Source organism: Sinocyclocheilus anshuiensis, unplaced genomic scaffold, assembly GCF_001515605.1.
Source record: "Sinocyclocheilus anshuiensis isolate Anshui unplaced genomic scaffold, SAMN03320099.WGS_v1.1 scaffold1593, whole genome shotgun sequence".
NCBI classification, from domain to species: Eukaryota; Metazoa; Chordata; class Actinopteri; order Cypriniformes; family Cyprinidae; genus Sinocyclocheilus; species Sinocyclocheilus anshuiensis.
Window position 1 is genome coordinate 11,396 of NW_015536545.1, and position 19,616 is coordinate 31,011.

At 36.9% G+C, this 19,616-nt stretch overlaps 1 protein-coding gene and 1 gene segment (V, D, J or C); one reads left to right on the forward strand and one right to left on the reverse strand.

Moving 5' to 3' along the window:
- Nucleotides 1-11,420: 11,420 nt before the first annotated feature.
- LOC107698754 (Ig heavy chain V-I region HG3-like) lies at nt 11,421-11,928 on the reverse strand. The segment is given in 2 exon segments: nt 11,421-11,761; nt 11,863-11,928. Coding segments are annotated over 2 exon segments (363 nt in total).
- Nucleotides 11,929-14,451: 2,523 nt separating this feature from the next.
- Nucleotides 14,452-19,541, forward strand: aldh3b1 (aldehyde dehydrogenase 3 family, member B1). 2 transcript variants are annotated; one of them, XM_016499875.1, is made up of 10 exons: nt 14,452-14,540; nt 15,450-15,622; nt 15,703-15,813; nt 16,010-16,130; nt 16,706-16,791; nt 16,926-17,007; nt 17,099-17,491; nt 18,385-18,551; nt 18,635-18,734; nt 18,820-19,541. In XM_016499875.1, exons 2-10 carry the CDS (start codon nt 15,461-15,463, stop codon nt 19,017-19,019), a joined length of 1,422 nt encoding a protein of 473 aa, XP_016355361.1. In that variant the 5' UTR covers nt 14,452-14,540; nt 15,450-15,460; the 3' UTR covers nt 19,020-19,541. The 2 variants fall into 2 exon arrangements, with proteins under 2 accessions (XP_016355361.1, XP_016355353.1); XM_016499867.1 differs by lacking the exon at nt 14,452-14,540 and adding an exon at nt 14,758-14,821.
- Nucleotides 19,542-19,616: the final 75 nt, after the last annotated feature.

Here is a 19,616-nt window from a genome sequence, read left to right on the forward strand (position 1 = left end):
TGAAGTGACATGTGGCCAAGTATGGTGACCCATACTCGGAATTAGTGCTCTGCATTTATCCCATCCAAAGTGCACACACACACGGCAGTGAACACAGACACACCTTGAACACACACCTGAAGCAGTGGGCAGCCATTTTTTGCTGCGGCGCCCGGGGAGCAGTTGGGGGTTCGGTGTCTTGCTCAAGGGCGCCTCAGTCGTGGTATTTTTGGGTGGAAGAGAGCACTGTACATTCACTCCCCCCACCTACAATCCCTGCCGGTACGAGACTCAAACCATCAACCTTTGGGTTACGAGGCCGACTCTCTAACCATTAGGCCACGACTTCCTTTTTTATGTTCACTGAATTCTCCAATGCATTGATTGACACTCTGGCTGCGTTCGAAACAGCATACTTCCCTACTATATAGTAGGCAAAAAGCAGTAGGCGAGCAAATAAGTAGGGGAGAGTGGGGTAAGATGAGCCAGTGGGTAAGTTGACCCACCCCCTGTATCTTGCCAACCGTACACTTTCATTGTCATGTGACCATATATTTTGAAACCACCCATAATTTCTGAAAAGAAGAATCACACGGGAGGAGTGGAAGGCACCCAATTACTTTAAAAACTGTTTTTGGCTTGTCAAAGTAACATTTTAGCATAACAGATGAAGTGAAGTGACATGTGGCCCAGTATGGTGACCCATAGTGAACCAAATCCATATCTGATAAGAACCAGAAGATGCTTTTCATCATATTATAATCAGATATGTCTTTCCACCTGTAGTCACTAATGGCCTGTTCGACATTGCAGAAAAGCTACCATGCCAAGAATATTTTGACTAAATTGTTCATTAGTTTCAGTGACATTTATTCCTTCATTCTAATTCAGTTTCTTATTTTAATTTTACTCAACAAACTCTCTGTTTAGTCTGTTTTAGGGAAGATTACAACTTCGGTGTTAAACATATTGTTTTAGAAATGCAAACAATTAAAAATTGAAATTTTCATTTGGTTGGTTTTATGTTGTTTACCTTAGCTTTAAGAAAATAAATAAGACTGTTTGAAAGTGGAAATTTGATTATTAAATTAGTTTTTAAAAGAGGTCAATTATCTTTCAAATTTAACATGGGTTTGAACCAGATTCAGTCAGATGGTCAGTTTACAACCAGATGGTTCATCTTACTCATTGACTCGGGTCAACTTACCCCCACCCTGGGGCAAACTGAGCCACAGGAACACTTTTTTATAAGAAGCCATATTTTTAGAACCCTTTGTCATAGATACATTCTGATAATTTAAAATGATAGGAAACATCCTGAAGTTACTTTAGATACTTTGATTGTACTTCTGCGTCATTTTCCCTTATTTTGAGGACCACATAAGTAAAAAGTGGCTCATCTTCCCCCACTCTCCCCTATTTATAAAAGAGTAGGCGAGAATTAGGCGAGTGCTAGAGGTCTGCATGGGCTTTAAACTGAAGCCCGAACCCGGCCTGTACACTTTCAAAAATACTGGGTTGTTTCAACCCAACTTTGGGTCAAACATGGACTAACCCAACCGTTGGGTTAAATTTTTGCATTAAATTTTTAACCCAAAAGTTGGGCTAGTCCATATTTGACCCAGCGTTGGGTTGAAACAACCCAGCATTTTTTAGAGTGTAGCCTACCTGAGATCGTCTGACCCGACCCGACCCGAGCGGCACAGTTAAATTTAGAGCCCTAACCCGAAATCTTTTTTTTTTTTTTTTCCACAACGAATAGCCAATTTAAAAAAAAACGAATTATGTATTTCACGATTGCATGCAAATACTTTCGGGTTTCGGGTCGGGTTCGGGTTAATGTTTAATGAATAGCTTCGGGTAGCAGACCTCTAGCCAGTGCACTAATTCTCGCGAGATTCGGACGTAGGCCTACGTATACTTAGGTTGCGTTCGAATATACCTACTTACCTACTATATAGTTGGAGAAAAGAGTATGTGAAGAAAGAAGTACGTTCGAACCCGCAATATTCATAAAACAGTAGGCGAGAAATCCCCGGATGTCCTACTGCTTCAGCCCAGATTCTGGAGTGCTTGTCACTAGTGATTTCTATTCGTCCCACACTTTTAGCATACACTGTTTTACTGGCATCATACCAGATAACCCCGGGGGCGTAGATTACGTGGGGGACGTGTCCCCCCCACTTTTAATATCACGTAAATTTGTCCCCCGCACTTTTTCGGGCAAGTGTGTTCGCATAGAGGTTTTCAAGAGCAGTTGTGAATAAATATAGATTATAAATTCAAAGAGACAGGATAGTATGTGCATGATCTGATGTTTTATTCGGACCCAGAATAAGGCAAGATGAACATCACAGAGCGCTAAACACTCATGCAGTGTATGTTTCATTCATACTCGAAGCCGGAGGGCGCTCTCGCGCAGAAAGTCATACGAGGAAATTCCTAATATGGACAAAAGCGTCCAGCTATCCCTGTATGAAAACAGTTGTTTTCACAGAAAAACAGAAACGTTTGGAAACATGAAGACATTAAACATACGATTGCGACAATATATGGTTTATTTGTGTTTGTCAAGTCATCTCCAGGTAATAAATAAAGTGCCTGCTGTTTAAATATGCAACAGGAGATTTACATAAACATACAGAGCTATGTTCTGTAATACCTGTTGGAAAAAATAAAAGAAATACAAAAGGGCATTCAGATCAGTGATTATTAACAAGTGTCATAAATCTGCAAGAAAATTGTATGTTAAAAATGTATGTTCCGAAAAACCTAGACTAAGCAAGACTAAAACTGCAGAGAGCATGTTGTAGTTTTTAGGACAGATTGAAGAAGCAGTTCGACCATCCCTCTAGTGATCAGATAAAATGGTTCATGCCCACTGGTTAAATATGAAACAAAAAATCTATATAATCACATGCATTAGTTTTTGTTTTGCCTTTAGTTTAATTATGTCAAACCCATAATTAATAAACACAATTCAATAGGCTAGGAATATTTTAAATGGTTCACTCTTAAAAAATAAAGGTTGCAAAACTGGGTTTTCACAGTAATGCCATAGAAGAACCATTTTTTGTTCTCCAAAGAACATTTCAGTGAACATTTGTTAAAAGAACCATTTTTTTCTTAGTATGAAGAACATTTTATCTAAAGAAACTTATTTTTACAAATAAAGAGCCTTTTGTGGAATGGTAAGTTTCCGTGGATGTTAAAGGTTCTTCATGGAACCACTGATGCCAATAAATAACCTTTATGTTGTGACCCTGAAGCACAGGGATTTTTTTAACTCTTAATGAAAATGGAGAGTTTGTTTTATAATGATATAGGCTAATTATAATTTAATTATTATTAAAGTAAATTATTCTGAGAGTTTTTTTTTTGTTTTTTTTTTAGAAAATTGCCTATAAAGGTTTTAAAATATTATTTTTAATAAGTTCAGTAAAAAAAATGGGTGGGGGTATGTATAATATAGTTTATATTTAACAATACATTCACAATATTCAGTGATATGTGATATGCTCTTCCCCGAAGTTCTTTTTTGAGCTGTGGACACTGAAAAATGTAAATGTAAATGTAACTTCAGCTGCACTACATATTTCAGCATAACATCTGATTTCATGGTATAACTAAGACTAAGACAGGATCGGATCGCACACGCTCCGTGCTGCTGTTTATACTGAGGCAGCTACAGCGATCTGGCACACCACATTAAAGCACATCAAAATGAAATGCTTGAAATTTGTTATTTCAAATTGTATATACTTATAATCATGTTTCTACACATATGGCCCACTGCAACTGAGTTAGAGTTGCAACTCATTTGATGGAATGCATCACATATGTCATGATTTAGGATTGATGGCAATTGCATGTTGTCATTGAAGGAATGTTTTTGCAATGATTTCCTTTAGAAATCGGGGGAATCATTGCCGGGCCCCCAATAGCTCTGGGCTCTGTATTATGTCCCTCTTTTCCCCCTTTTTTATGCCACTATGATTATATGGCACAGCAATGCACAGTCTAAAATCACACTTTTAAATTTTTTTTTAAATTACATATTGAAATGTATAGTTCAGTCATGATTCATGAAACTCTAAATGGCGCAGGCTGACGGGTATTAACGTAACTAATGATATTCACAGCGTTAAACGACTTGGCACAAGCTGATTGGTTCATGTCACGTAGCCAATAAGCTTGCTGCTTTACATTTAAATGGCTGGTTAGCATCCACTTGAGCATTTCGCAGCGCGCTTTTCTGAGTTCCTCTGAAACCCACCACCTTCCCCAGCTCCACCCGTATAGATCTGCTATGGGTTATTTTTATGCTATTTGTGCAGCAGCAGCAGTATGTCTTAAATACTCACAGCACTGTATCGCCGTATGCATTGGCAGTAGCAAGTTCCTGTATTTGCTTGCAGCAGTAGCAATAATATACAACTACAGCAATAACCAACAGCAGCAGCAATTCAGCAGCAGCAGCAGCGTAGTAGATGTATTCCGCCAAGACCAAATACATTAACATTGTCATAACCATTACCATGCTCAAATCTTCTGAGAGTAGTCATGATTGAACTACAGATTTAGTTTTATTCTTTTCTTTCTTAAGCAAGTAACTGTCTACAGCTGTCTTTCTCTCTCTGGATGTTGTTGTGCATGTCTCTTGTTGTTTTGTGTCACTGTGACTCTCGTGTGCAGTAATACATGGCTGTGGCTTCAGTCTGCATGTTTTGGCCTGTTATTGTCACAGTGCTGCTGGACGTGTCTCTGGAGATACTGAACTTGTTCTTTAGTTTTTCACTATAGTATGTGTCTCCATTGCAGCAAACTCTTCCAATCCACTCCAGTCCTCCAGAAGCTTGCCGTATCCAGTTTGTCCAGTTTGTACAGCTAGACAGTGAATAGCCTGAGACTTTACAGGAGAGACTCAAAGGTTGGCCAGGCTTGCCAGGCTTTGAGTCTGGCTGAATGAGTTCAATACTGTAGACACCTGGAGAAAGAAGCATATGAGTTCAAAACAATGTTAAGTATGAAAATCAATAGCAGCATTGTAGTATTTCCTGATAACATACTTGGTGTTGCAGAAAAGAGCAGCAACAGAATCCACACAGTCATGATGTTTAATATTTGCGCTTAACTGTGCACTAAATATGCAGCATAATTAGCCTGTGTATGTGCACATCCATAAATAAGGAGGAGTCATGAAAGATTTGCATCATGGAAATCCTCTCTCTTCACAAGCAAAACCATATACCCTGATTTGATCTTTTGCTTCATGCATTTATATTCATCCCTGCAAACAACTGCAGCATATTTCATAAAGAAAACTGCACTGCACAGACAAAGGCTACATGTTGTTTGAGAGCTAATTTGAGTTCTGCCTATAATTTCCTGCTATTACCACTATAATATGCTTATCTAGAAATTATACATACACCACAGATGTGAGGTTATGTATGAGGTTTACATATTTTGCCTTTTTTGTCTTTATGTAGGACAAGTATAAAAACAAGCACACAATGTTTTACCACATTATAGGAGCATGACATACTTTTCCATAATGCTGATTTAATGTCAGTAAGGGTCTAATGAAGGGTTGACAGTGCTATATTTCAGTTTTGTAAATAAATATGATGTATATTCACAGTTTATAGACTCTTGGGCTTTGAAAAATAAATATTACAAATTATTGTCAGGTCTAAATGTGTCTGTGTTTCTGGAAGAGACAATGGACATTTTAAATCTGCTTTTCAGTATGTCACTTCTATCATACACCCGTCTAACACACACATTGTAGAGCAGCCTGTTATGTCCAGTGAATGCAACTCAGAAAAGGTGATTTTAATGGCCAGAAAACATTTTACACGTAATAATGGCAGTAGCAATTTTATAAGTTAAAGAGTGATAAGTTAAAGAGGTGTTGTATAACAACTGTATGAGCCATTAAAGGGATAGTGAACTGTAAACATCAAAATCCTGTCATTATTTACTCACGCTCACATCCTCATAAACCTGTATGTATGTACATATGGATGTATTTTTCAGATGTTTCTGTCCATATAATAAAAGTCAGTAGATCCGAAACAACAGTGGATATCACTGACCTGAATAAACAAAAATATTGAGACATTTTAACAATGTATTATTTTGTTCATGTTTCAACCCTGTATTACTTTCTTTATTATGATAATTCAGTATTAGTAAAGATGATTGCATGTTTATAAGTACAGATAGCAGACGTGTAATGACTGAAAACTATGAAAATATACCCAAAACTTTTATTCCAAATCTTCAAACATGATTTGAGTTTTGTTATAAAACACATCACAGGTTTCACTGTAGACCACGGCTGTGGCTTGTCTGCTTATTGGCCCTAATGTAGGTTTCCTGCTCTTTGGGCTTTATATAAGTCATGTGTAAAAATACACAGGAAGTGTTTATCAGATTGTATGAGCCATATGTGGTACCATCTACCTTTCACTAAACCTGAGGAATATTTCTATTCATTAAAGTTGGACAATGGAAGATTTTCAAATTGAAATTCCAGAATTTGAAATTCCAGAAATTGAAGTTCCAGAAGGGGACTTTTGTGATGTGGAGATGGAAATGGATTATGAATTAGAGATGGAGGATGATAATGGGGAGGGCACAGAAGATGAAGAATCTGAGACTAAAAGACCATCTCGTCTAAAAGCTGGAAATCCAAAACACCGAATCCAGTACAACCGCCAAATGCAGCAAAACCTCCCAGGTCCTCGCAAAGTCCAAGTAAAAGTCAAAGACTACTTACGCTGTTCTGTGTTCGCCATCACCTTCTGCAACTGCCTGTTTCTGGGTACGGCTGCATTGATATGCTCCTTGAAGGTAAGGAATTTTGCTGAAATTACTAACACATTGTAAGCAGTGGCTCAGGTCAAAACTGACTTTTTGACTCAGAGAGACATATATTTGCCATATATTATGATCAAATGGCAATTAGATGTTGTGGAAAAAATTATTTTGTGTTTTTATTTTCACAGGCAATGAATAGGAAGTATAGGAGAGATGTCAAAGGAGCAAAGAAATTCAGCCGCTGTGCTCTGGCTGCCAATATTTGTGCCATCATTACAACCATCATCACCATAATTGTTGTTTCTGTTGTCACTGCAATTGCTAAGAATGGACCTGGTTATTATAACCATAGATGTTAGGTCATTTAAATTTTCAGATCCAGCCATTACAAGATCTTTTGCTTCATGCATTTATATTCATCCCTGCAAACAACTGCAGCATATTTCATAAAGAAAACTGCACTGCACAGACAAAGGCTACATGTTGTTTGAGAGCTAATTTGAGTTCTGCCTATAATTTCCTGCTATTACCACTATAATATGCTTATCTAGAAATTATACATACACCACAGATGTGAGGTTATGTATGAGGTTTACATATTTTGCCTTTTTTGTCTTTATGTAGGACAAGTATAAAAACAAGCACACAATGTTTTACCACATTATAGGAGCATGACATACTTTTCCATAATGCTGATTTAATGTCAGTAAGGGTCTAATGAAGGGTTGACAGTGCTATATTTCAGTTTTGTAAATAAATATGATGTATATTCACAGTTTATAGACTCTTGGGCTTTGAAAAATAAATATTACAAATTATTGTCAGGTCTAAATGTGTCTGTGTTTCTGGAAGAGACAATGGACATTTTAAATCTGCTTTTCAGTATGTCACTTCTATCATACACCCGTCTAACACACACATTGTAGAGCAGCCTGTTATGTCCAGTGAATGCAACTCAGAAAAGGTGATTTTAATGGCCAGAAAACATTTTACACGTAATAATGGCAGTAGCAATTTTATAAGTTAAAGAGTGATAAGTTAAAGAGGTGTTGTATAACAACTGTATGAGCCATTAAAGGGATAGTGAACTGTAAACATCAAAATCCTGTCATTATTTACTCACGCTCACATCCTCATAAACCTGTATGTATGTACATATGGATGTATTTTTCAGATGTTTCTGTCCATATAATAAAAGTCAGTAGATCCGAAACAACAGTGGATATCACTGACCTGAATAAACAAAAATATTGAGACATTTTAACAATGTATTATTTTGTTCATGTTTCAACCCTGTATTACTTTCTTTATTATGATAATTCAGTATTAGTAAAGATGATTGCATGTTTATAAGTACAGATAGCAGACGTGTAATGACTGAAAACTATGAAAATATACCCAAAACTTTTATTCCAAATCTTCAAACATGATTTGAGTTTTGTTATAAAACACATCACAGGTTTCACTGTAGACCACGGCTGTGGCTTGTCTGCTTATTGGCCCTAATGTAGGTTTCCTGCTCTTTGGGCTTTATATAAGTCATGTGTAAAAATACACAGGAAGTGTTTATCAGATTGTATGAGCCATATGTGGTACCATCTACCTTTCACTAAACCTGAGGAATATTTCTATTCATTAAAGTTGGACAATGGAAGATTTTCAAATTGAAATTCCAGAATTTGAAATTCCAGAAATTGAAGTTCCAGAAGGGGACTTTTGTGATGTGGAGATGGAAATGGATTATGAATTAGAGATGGAGGATGATAATGGGGAGGGCACAGAAGATGAAGAATCTGAGACTAAAAGACCATCTCGTCTAAAAGCTGGAAATCCAAAACACCGAATCCAGTACAACCGCCAAATGCAGCAAAACCTCCCAGGTCCTCGCAAAGTCCAAGTAAAAGTCAAAGACTACTTACGCTGTTCTGTGTTCGCCATCACCTTCTGCAACTGCCTGTTTCTGGGTACGGCTGCATTGATATGCTCCTTGAAGGTAAGGAATTTTGCTGAAATTACTAACACATTGTAAGCAGTGGCTCAGGTCAAAACTGACTTTTTGACTCAGAGAGACATATATTTGCCATATATTATGATCAAATGGCAATTAGATGTTGTGGAAAAAATTATTTTGTGTTTTTATTTTCACAGGCAATGAATAGGAAGTATAGGAGAGATGTCAAAGGAGCAAAGAAATTCAGCCGCTGTGCTCTGGCTGCCAATATTTGTGCCATCATTACAACCATCATCACCATAATTGTTGTTTCTGTTGTCACTGCAATTGCTAAGAATGGACCTGGTTATTATAACCATAGATGTTAGGTCATTTAAATTTTCAGATCCAGCCATTACAATGAAACATCAACAGCAAAACTTGTAGCTCTGGCTATATGATGCAATCTACATTCGTCTTCATTAGTTTTGCATAAAATGTATTCTTTTCTTGTTATTGTTTACTGCTTATTATTAAACATTGCATTCAGCTGTACATCTTTGTATTTTCATTGGATGTTTGTTCACGAGAAGTATACTGACATTTACCCTTTCACACACAGATTATTATATAGTTACAGCTCTTTGAAGCTATGCTACAGTATGAATTTACTTTTGTGCTGAACCAGCACAGGCTTCAGATCAGCAGCACATCCTGGAAAAAAGGACCTTATGTGTGCATTATACTGTATGTACACACATAAATAAAGCTTATATAGTTTTCATGCATTTAAAGGAGTAAAACTATAGTACACTTTGAATTAGAGTGTTTGTGAAGTGAAAATGAAGCATATAAACGCATCTTGATTAAATGCATCAAATGCATCTTGATGTCTCATTAAGTTTTCAGAAGTTTAAAAGAAAGTATTCTGTGACTGTGAGTCACTGTGTAGTGGACGACTTCTTGTGTTCCACTGCAACCTACTGACACAGAAGAGAACTGCAGTTCCCTTTCAGTCGGTCACTCTCGACGTCACGTCGGATGACCGACGAATTGGGATCTCGCTTAGAGGGACCAATCTACTTCGAGTGTAAACTAAACGAGCCAATGCACATTGGCATGCGATTATTGCATCCAGCTGCTCCTGATCACAGCGTGAGTATAAGTAGGCAGCAGATGCAGCGCATATTCAGCTTTTCGCTTCGGAGCCGAGCGGTTCTATCGTTCTGCTCCTGACCTTCTACAGTGGTGAAAAACTACAGTCAAGCACGTGCCTTTCTTCCCGGAGGTGCATAAGGAGCTCAATAGGTCGTGGACGGCACCTTTTTACTAAAGTCGGTTGCGATGCAGTTGTGTCCTAATACCGCCTCCAACCGCCTCCCGGGTCTGTAGGTACTCGACTGGCCAGTGATGCTTGTACGACCTGTGGAGAAGCTGCCTCCGCCTTACACGCTACGGCGTGATTGCAAGTGCACCAGGCCAAGGCACTGAGGGACTTGCACGAGGGTGGTCACGACCCGGAAGTTCGCAGAGAACTCCTCTAAGCGAGATCCCAATTCGTCGGTCATCCGACGTGACGTCTCCGTTCCCTCCTTCAAGGAACGAGGGTTACATACGTAACCGAGACGTTTTAAACTATAAGTGTATCTAGACCAGTTTTTGTATCATTGCCACATACGTTAGTGTCACTGTGATTCTCTTGCACAGAAATACACAGCTGAGTCCTCTTCTGTCAGTCCAGACAGTTTCAGATACATCATGCTTTTCGAATCATCTCTGGTGATTTCAAGCCTCCCCTTAAAGGATTCTGCCTTATGTCCACTTCCAGAACTGTAGCCCAGACCCATCCACACAAGTGGTTTTCCAGCTTGATGTCTGATCCAGTGCATGCTACAGTAGTCAAAGCTGAACCCGGATCCTCTACAGGACAGAGTCAGAGTTTCTCCAGGCCTTTTCACAGTTGTGCTTTCAATGGACTCCATTTTTTGACATTGCAGGACTATAAAGAGAAAGTAGGAGATTTTTTTAATAATAAGTTAAACAATCACACACACACACACACACACACACACATACATACATATATATATATATATATATATATATATATATAATAACTCACAGTTTAGCTTGAACAAAATTAGTAATAAGGGTATATTCATCTTGTGAGTGTTATATGACTCTACAGCTTCACTCGGCTCAGCAGGATATAAATACTTGCAGCCTATCATAGATTATTTTGAATATGCATAATTAGGAAATGATGAAAGATCACTGAGATGCTCTTTTACACTTACACAGAGGATAACCAGAATCCAGTGTTTGAAGGGCTTATTAATATTCATTGCATTGATTACATCTTTTAATGTTTGATTAGTATGAAATATTTATATCTACATTATATTATGTAGGTTTTTTATTCACTCTAATGACCAAGCCTAACATAAACTATAATGTTTGTGAAATGAACATTATCTCATGACATTTTTGAAGAACCATAGAAAAGTAAAGTGATGTTGGTAGAATGTCTGATTAAATGTTGAGAAGGTGTTTAAAAAAAACTGTGATTGTGTGAGTCACTGTGTAGTGGACTTTACTTGTTGGATTCTACTGCAACCTACTGACACAGATGAGAACTGCAGTTTTAAACTATAAGTGTGTTTGTTTGTACAAACCCGTTTTTGTATCATTTGCACACAGGTTTGTGTCACTGTGCTTGCCTTGCACAGTAATACACAGCTGAGTCCTCTTCTGTGAGTCCAGACAGTTTCAGATACACCATGGTTTTTGAATTGTCTCTAGTAATTTCTATTCGTCCCTCAAAACTTTTAGCATAGTCTTGTCCTTGTCCATTACTCCAAACACGGCCCATCCACACCAGTGCTTTTCCAGGTTGCTGTCTGACCCAGTGCATGTCGTAGCTTCCGAAAGTAAATCCTGATCCTCTACAGGAAAGACTCAGAGCTTCTCCAGGCTTTACCTCTGCTACAGAAGAAATGGACTCCAAATTCTGACCTTTCACTCCTATTGAAAAATAAAAGAGAAATAAGATCATAGCATCAGGTAGAGTGAATATTTACTGTTACAGCTTGAGATGGTGTAAGGTTTCATATTATGACACACACTTGCAAAGGCCAGTAAAAACAGAAGGTAAAGCAGGTTGTTGGACATCTTTGATTCAGTGAAGTGAACTCATATGAGATCCAGTGGAGAAGGACTGATCACATATATGTACGTCAAATGAAGGGTGGTGACGTCATACAGATTTAAGACCAAAAGGATGTTTCCAAATATTCAAACAGGCTAATTGGTTAAATTATATCAATACTGGGAGTATGTACAGTTAAAATCAAGACGTCTGTTGGAGTTGCTATTGACCTACATTTCTAAAATTCCATTTACATACCAAATATACATTTATGAACATAATAACAACATGATTTCACATGGTATAATTTTATATACAGTAGCTGTTTAAAATGATATATGTTTGGCCACTCCATAAGAGGATGATACTTATTTAAACCAGATTAGCACAACAACATTTAAGGACCGATAATTTTCATTTTGTGGTCATTCATTTTGTGGAGTTTTCCCTTTTTGTCAAAGTATTCATTATAACACAAGAAATTACTATTGAAATTATTATTTTTTTTTAAATAAGCTTAATAATGTAGATGTAAGTATATAATTTCAAAAGACTACAACTATTTGGTATTTAAATGTCCAAATGTGGTGGATGTTGTGGTAGAAATTTAAACTTTAATTAGATTTTATTTAAATTATCTACTCATTCATCAAATTAACTTATAACATTCAACCTATTAAAGTATGAAAATATCAACATTTATAACTACTTAACATTTATTAATGTCATCGTAAAATTAAATTTTTTTTAATGTGATTTTAATGTGAAAATGCACCTGCAGGAGAAGGCATATAATTTCATGAACACAGATACAGCTGTATGACAATGCAAAAAGAAAGAAACAAATGTCAGCCCACTCGAAGGATGAAAATGAAAATTCCCTGGGGCAGGTCCCGAAACCATTTACACCCAAGAGAATATATAGCCAAAGCTTATTACAGCTGACTGAAACACCCTTAAAACTAGTGAACCTTTCAAGCGTTAAACCGCCTTGTTTTGTTAGTCAAAACATTAACAGCTGTGCCATGCACCTGTGCATTAGCTTTTTTTCCTGTCAACGTTGTATTTTGGGTTTATTTTAATTAGTGCATATTTTCATAAAATAATATACATTAAAATCTGTAACAAAAACATTAAAATCATAAATTGTGTAAAAAAAAAAAACAGATCAATAATTAACATAAAATGAATAAAACTTAACTTTTTAAAATGTATACCCAGATGCTTTTTATTACAATGCAAGGACATTTCTTATAGGCACTAAATGGCAAACATTAAGCCATTTAGCTTGTACACCTCAAAACAAAGAAACAATAAATAATTTAATTAATATCTGAATAACCTTTGTTTCATTTATATGGTTTCAAAGAATACATGGATCAAAATTCACAGAAACCAGTAGTAATATCACATGAATCGCTTCCTTTCAGGACTCGTATCACATTCCTGCAGACAATAAATTAATGTACCTTTTGAAGTATTATACATTTGACTTAATTTTACATCCATATATCAGGGGTTTTGCATATATTAAAAAAAGGTCTTTAAAAATCTTAATTCACCGTCCATAATTTAAAGCCTTAAAAAAGTCTTAAATTCATAAAGTCAGGGCATTAAATGTTGAATGCATTGCAAAAAATGAATATCTTCTCCAGTATTTTTGTTTTCAAATACAACTATCTAGACATCATTAAATCAAGACATACATTTACTTGAATTGCAAGTGTAAAATGAAATCTTGAAAAACTGAACAAAATTAAGCGAGTTTCTGCTCAAAACAAGAACAATTGGGTGCATAGAAACATCCCTCGTAATTAAGTTGGCATTTATGAACACAATGGCAAATGTTTGTTTTTGTTTTTTTATCATAAATTCACTTTATTTTTTATCAATTTCACACTGATTAAATATCACGTTGATTGTATCTTGGTTTAAGACTTTTGCACTGAATTGTTTTAAGTAAAGAAGATTGGTAACTTTTATTAGGCTATATCTATATATTTAAAGTTATGTAATATATTTATAGTACATTATATAACTTTAAAGTGTGGCTAATACAACTCATTGTGTGCTCCATTTGCATTTAGAGAACATGCTGACATAGCCTATTGTGTTCCCTTCAATTTATTCAATAAATGTTCTTCACTTGGTCTTAAAACGGTCTTTAAAAAGTTTTCATAAATCTTAAAAAAAAAAAAAAAAACTGCAGAAACCCTGTATGCACAAGCCAGTGACTGCAACAGTTTCAATAGCACCCTGTGTTTGAGCCTCATATCTTCATCACTAGTCTTGCTTTAACAAAATTAGTCTAATATAGAAGCTTCAGAGCCTGATAAGTGCATTATTATGTGCAAATTCAATATAATTTAGGAAAATATTTCTCTATATGAAAATATTATTCAGAATTACATAAATACTGTGTTAGATTAAATGTCTCGTCTTCATATAAATAAATACATTTAAAAATATATATATCGTTTGCAGTTTTTCCTTGTTTCTGTTGCAATAAACTAAACAGCAGGTTATACCAACCAAACTCGACAAACTTGAATTTTCTGAATGAAACGCGAAAACCCGGAACTAGTCTTCACTCTTCACGTGTTACAGTGAAAAACATTGGGCTGTACCAGTAAGTGGTGTTATTTCATAAGAAAGGTACGTTTATAAGATTATTATATGTAAAGTTTGTCACACTTGGGTGATCTTGTAAAGGGCTTCTGATTTATCATGCACGTTTTATAAATAAGCGTGTTGTGTCGTTTATTTAAGGTTGTTCTCTAGTTTCCATTTTATATTGCATTGTTGTGGCTTGGCAATAAACAGAAAGTAAATACAACAACAGCGTTGTGTAAACTATTAGGCAGAGCTGAGAGACGAGCAGTGGTCAAGTGACATGTACCAAAAACCTCTGCTTCTCTCTTCCTGTGTTGATGCTCGTAAGAAAAAAGAAATGGGATTTTAATAGAACAAAAAAACATTGTTATGTGAGGTAGCTTGTAGCCAAAGAATCAGGAGATAAAAACAGAAATGCGGGTAGAATAAGACTAAATGGGCGAGGCTTCGTGGTCTGGTAGTTGTTTGACATTTGTGAGGTGCGAAGTGGCCTAAAATTAAAATGGTCCTATTTTAACTATCCACTCTGTTTTTCGCTTCGAAATCTATTAAAGTACACCAGTGTCGATTCTTTCGTTCATTTATTTTCCAGACAGACAACCGCTGGATATCAACGGTGTTGTTTGTTTCGTGTTACTTTTCTCAGCGCTGGTCAGGATGAACTAATCACAGTCGTTTGTGATTGCTGTGTAATCATGCTACAGCTTTGCATTTGTGTGTGGGGGAAACACATTTAAATGATTGCACTTCAAGTACAATAAATACAAATATGACTGGAGGATTTGGTTTTGAGGTCCTCATACATTGTTCCATGGAAAAACCATCTAAGCACACATAGATCTCTGAGACATCTGTTAAAAAAGAGTGTTTTATCTGAAAAGCTCATGTTCTAAATATTGTGTACACACATATTTTGACTTCCTCTGCAACCCTCCGCAATGTCCAACACAGGTGATCTCGCTATGGAGGGCCAGAAACAGGTGCTGGAGAGGCTGCGGGGTGTTTTCCGCTCAGGTGTGACCCTTCCTGTCCACTTCCGTTTGACTCAGCTGGAGGCCATGATGTCTCTGTTTGAAGACAATGAAACCCAGATTTTAGAGGCAATGCATGAAGACCTTGCTAAGGTATGAATATGCACAGGTTGACACACAAGTACTTTTAAAATCAACGCGCAAGTGATGCTTTAATCTCATCTTCCCTGCAGCCCAAGTTTGAGGCAGTGCTTTCAGAGATTGAAATAGTGGTGAATGACCTTTGCCTCACCATCAGCAACCTGCAAACCTGGATGCAGCCCACTTATGTGGGCACAAACCTGGTGAGATGCACACTAATATATAATTATATAAACTTTATTGCACCATTAACACATGCAGCAACTATAATATGAACGAAATGCTCCAACAATATTATTCAACAGAAAACCTTCAAGGGTCTGGTCAATGCAGATGTGAGATTGATCTCCCTAAAAATGCTTTCATTTGTTTCCTCTCCCCATTTCATTTGTATTCCAGGCAACAAAGTTGGATGACTGTTTTGTACGCAGGGAGCCATTAGGTGTTGTTTTGATTATTGGAGCATGGAACTATCCTCTTCAGCTAATTATGCTACCTTTGATTGGTGCAATTGCTGCAGGTACTATCTATATCTTTTTCTGAACCCCTTATATACAGGGGCGTCATGCACCTAGTTTTTATTTTGAAGGGAGCACCAGTGACAGTTCTGGCACTTCTTCCTAAAACTGTGCGTCAAGATAGTCCAGTGGTGTCATTTTATAGTAAACATAGTGGTTGGGTTCAAATCCTGATATAATAAAAATTGTACTATGGCAAAATTGCAACTGAACTTGACTACCAGTGCTTAATTTTAACAACGGCTGATATTTAAATGGCTATATGATACATATTATGTGCTAAAACCCTTTGGTTAGGGTTGTTGATATTGTAAAATTTTGGACGGATTCCCCCAACCACCCACACACAAAAACCTAGTGGTTCTGCACAAATTGCAAAGGGCTTCAAAATGGCAAAATTAACCAAAAGGCATCTACTTTGGGAAACTACTAATTTTGTACCTACGATCATCATATAACTTAATTGTCAAATATAAAAAAATAAAAATAAAAATGTTGTCCTTTGCAAATCCATTGGCTCAAAAATCTGAGGAGGCACATCCGCAATATTTTTAACTCAATCACATCTTTTTAACAGGTAACTGTGCTATTCTGAAGCCATCAGAAATAAGTCGAGCAACCGAAAAGCTTCTTGCTGAACTCATTCCTAAGTACCTGTCCCAGGTAACCCTTGGGAAAGACCCATATGATCTAACTTAACACTTCTTAGTGTCATGGTGCTACTGTGTTCATGGTAAAGTTTGTAATCCTTCTCCTGTAAATGGGTTTGTTTGTGCCATGTGTGTTTTGTCTGGTAGGAGTGTTATGCAGTCATTTGTGGTGGAGCAGAAGAGACCAAGACATTGCTGGAGAATAGATTTGATCATATCTTCTACACAGGTTAGAGTTTGCATTGTTATCAATGACAGATTCAAGAAAAATTGTCACCTTTCTATATTTGCTTCAGCATCTCGTGTCTTCTCTCCTCCAGGCTCGCAGTCAGTGGCTCGTTGCATCCTGCAGGCCGCAGCGGTGCACCTCACCCCAGTTACTCTGGAGCTGGGCGGAAAGTGCCCCTGTTTGATATATGGCCGGCTAGACATGAAAGCTGCTGCTAAGAGGCTGGTGTGGGCCAAGTTTTTCAATGCAGGGCAGAGTTGTGTGGCTCCAGACTATGTTTTATGCACTGCTGAGACGAGAGATGCGCTGTTACCTTTTATGAAAGAGGCTCTGGAGAGTTTCTACGGATCTGAGCCCCAGCAAAGCCAAGACATGGGCCGTATCGTGACAGACAGGCACTGGGACCGACTGGTTGAGCTGCTAAAAAAGTCTGAGGGAAAGATAGTGATAGGAGGAGAGAGTGACAAAAAGACCAAGTACATCGGTTAGTAAACAAGGTTACATATTCAGTATATACATACTGTATATACTCAAAGTTTGGGGTCAGTAAGATTTTTTAAAATAAATATTTGTTCAGCAAGGACACATTAAATAGATCAAAACAGTAGAGACATTTATAATGTTACAAAATATTTATATTTCAAATAAATGCTGTTATCTTAAACTTTCAATTCATCAAATAATCCTGAAAAAAATGTATCATGGTTTCCACAAATATATTAAGCAGCACAACTGTTTTCATGGATAATAATAAGAAATGTTTCTTGAGCACCAATTAAGCATATAAGAATGATTTCTGAAGGATCATGTGACACTGAATAATTAATAAGTAATGTCTGCTGAAAATTCAGCTTTGCAATCACCAGAATAAATTACATTTTAAAATGTATTACAATAGAAAAGTTATTTTAAATTGCAATAATATTTAACAGTATAATTGCTTTTTACTGTATTTTTGATCAAATAAATCTATCTTAAAAGGTCTTTAAATTGCATTTTAAAATAGAAAACAGTTGTTTTAAATTGTACAATTATAAACATTGTATTCACAGTATCACTTTTTAACGATATCTGTATTTTTTATCAAATAAATGCAGCCTTGATAAGGATAAGAGACTTTTTTCAAAACATTTTTAAAAATCTTACCGACCCCACACTTTTGAACAATATAGTTCAGTGCATTGTATCATACTAATATCCTACTCTTACTACTGCTGCAGTATGTAGTATGCATTTTCAGAATACATAGGTTTCTGCATGACCTACTGAATTTCCTAAAATGTGCAGTATATATTTATATTAAAAAAATCTGTAGGCAGCTAAACTGGTATTGCATTCTGAGCTTTTGCTCTTTTGCTTTTTCATGGACTGTCTCAGCCCCCACTGTGGTCGTGGATGTCAAGGAGTCCGATGCTTTAATGCAGGAGGAGATTTTTGGCCCCATCCTCCCTATTCTCACCATCAAGTCTCTCGATGAAGGAATCAATTTCACCAACGAGCGAGAAAAGCCTCTGGCACTCTACGCCTTCTCTGATGAGTCTCAGGTAAGGAAGGAACAAACTAAAGTCCTTAACACGAGTAAAGTGTGAAGTAAGCGATAAAGCAGTGCATATCTATATTTGTTAAGGTTGTAACTACAGTGCTTGAGAGGACCAGCAGTGGAGGCTTCTGTTCCAATGATGGAATAGTTCACATGAGCCTCTCTGGATTACCCTTCGGAGGAGTTGGTAAGGCTGAATGCATTCCTTTAATGTAACAACTGCCCTGCTGTAAAGGTGAAATCTGATGGGGGGTTTTTTGTATTTGGCCCAGGCGCAAGTGGGATGGGCAACTACCACGGTCGCTGGGGCTTTGAGACGTTCAGTCACAAGCGTGGCTGCATGATGAGGAGCTGGCTGCTGGAGCGCGTCAATGTGCTGCGCTACCCCCCCTATAATGAAAGCAATCTCAGCTGGCTGCGCTGGGCCACCACCGCCAAGAAGAAGGGGTGGGCAGGATGTTCTGTTATGTGAGCACTGAGTCTGACGCTCACATTGAGGATGGCCATTTTTTTCGATTTTGTCAATGAAGCAGATTGTAACATGGAACAAAAAAATTTGGCTTGGCGTTCACCAAGGTTTTGCAGAGAGTTTGGTCAGAAACACAAACCTCATCTGTGGATTTTCAATTGTGAGGTCTTTCAAAACACCACCAGAGGTCAGCATTGAGAAGTTGCTTATTCTGGATGCTTCTATTGTGAGAGAAAAGAGGCCATTTACTAGGAAAAGAATGAGTTTATTTTACCATTGTTCAAATACACTACTCAACTCTTTATGTGCTAATTCGCATCTGTTATTATCGAACACTAAATTGAAAAGCATTAGTTTACTTAGTAAGGTAATGTAGCATCTTTACTGTTACATATCTTGCTATATAGCTCATTATAGTTTAGAGTTTTCTATTTAGTGAAAATATCAAGTAGCATTTCTAGTTTATGAGTTGCATACTTGTCATTTTCATCTTCAAAGTTGAGTACAAAAATAAAGTCTAACATGTTTGCCTTCAAAAAGCATAATGGGGATTTATTTATATTGTAATTGCATTTGTTCATTTTTTTGTTTTAAGAAACA

Coding starts and splice junctions, on each gene's coding strand:
- aldh3b1 (XM_016499867.1), top strand. CDS start 14,779: ATGTACCAAAAACCTCTGCTTCTCTCTTCCTGTGTTGATGCTC. Junction 14,822..15,449: donor CTCTTCCTGTGTTGATGCTC/GTAAGAAAAAAG, acceptor TGTCCAACACAG/GTGATCTCGCTATGGAGGGC. Junction 15,623..15,702: donor TGCATGAAGACCTTGCTAAG/GTATGAATATGC, acceptor TCTTCCCTGCAG/CCCAAGTTTGAGGCAGTGCT.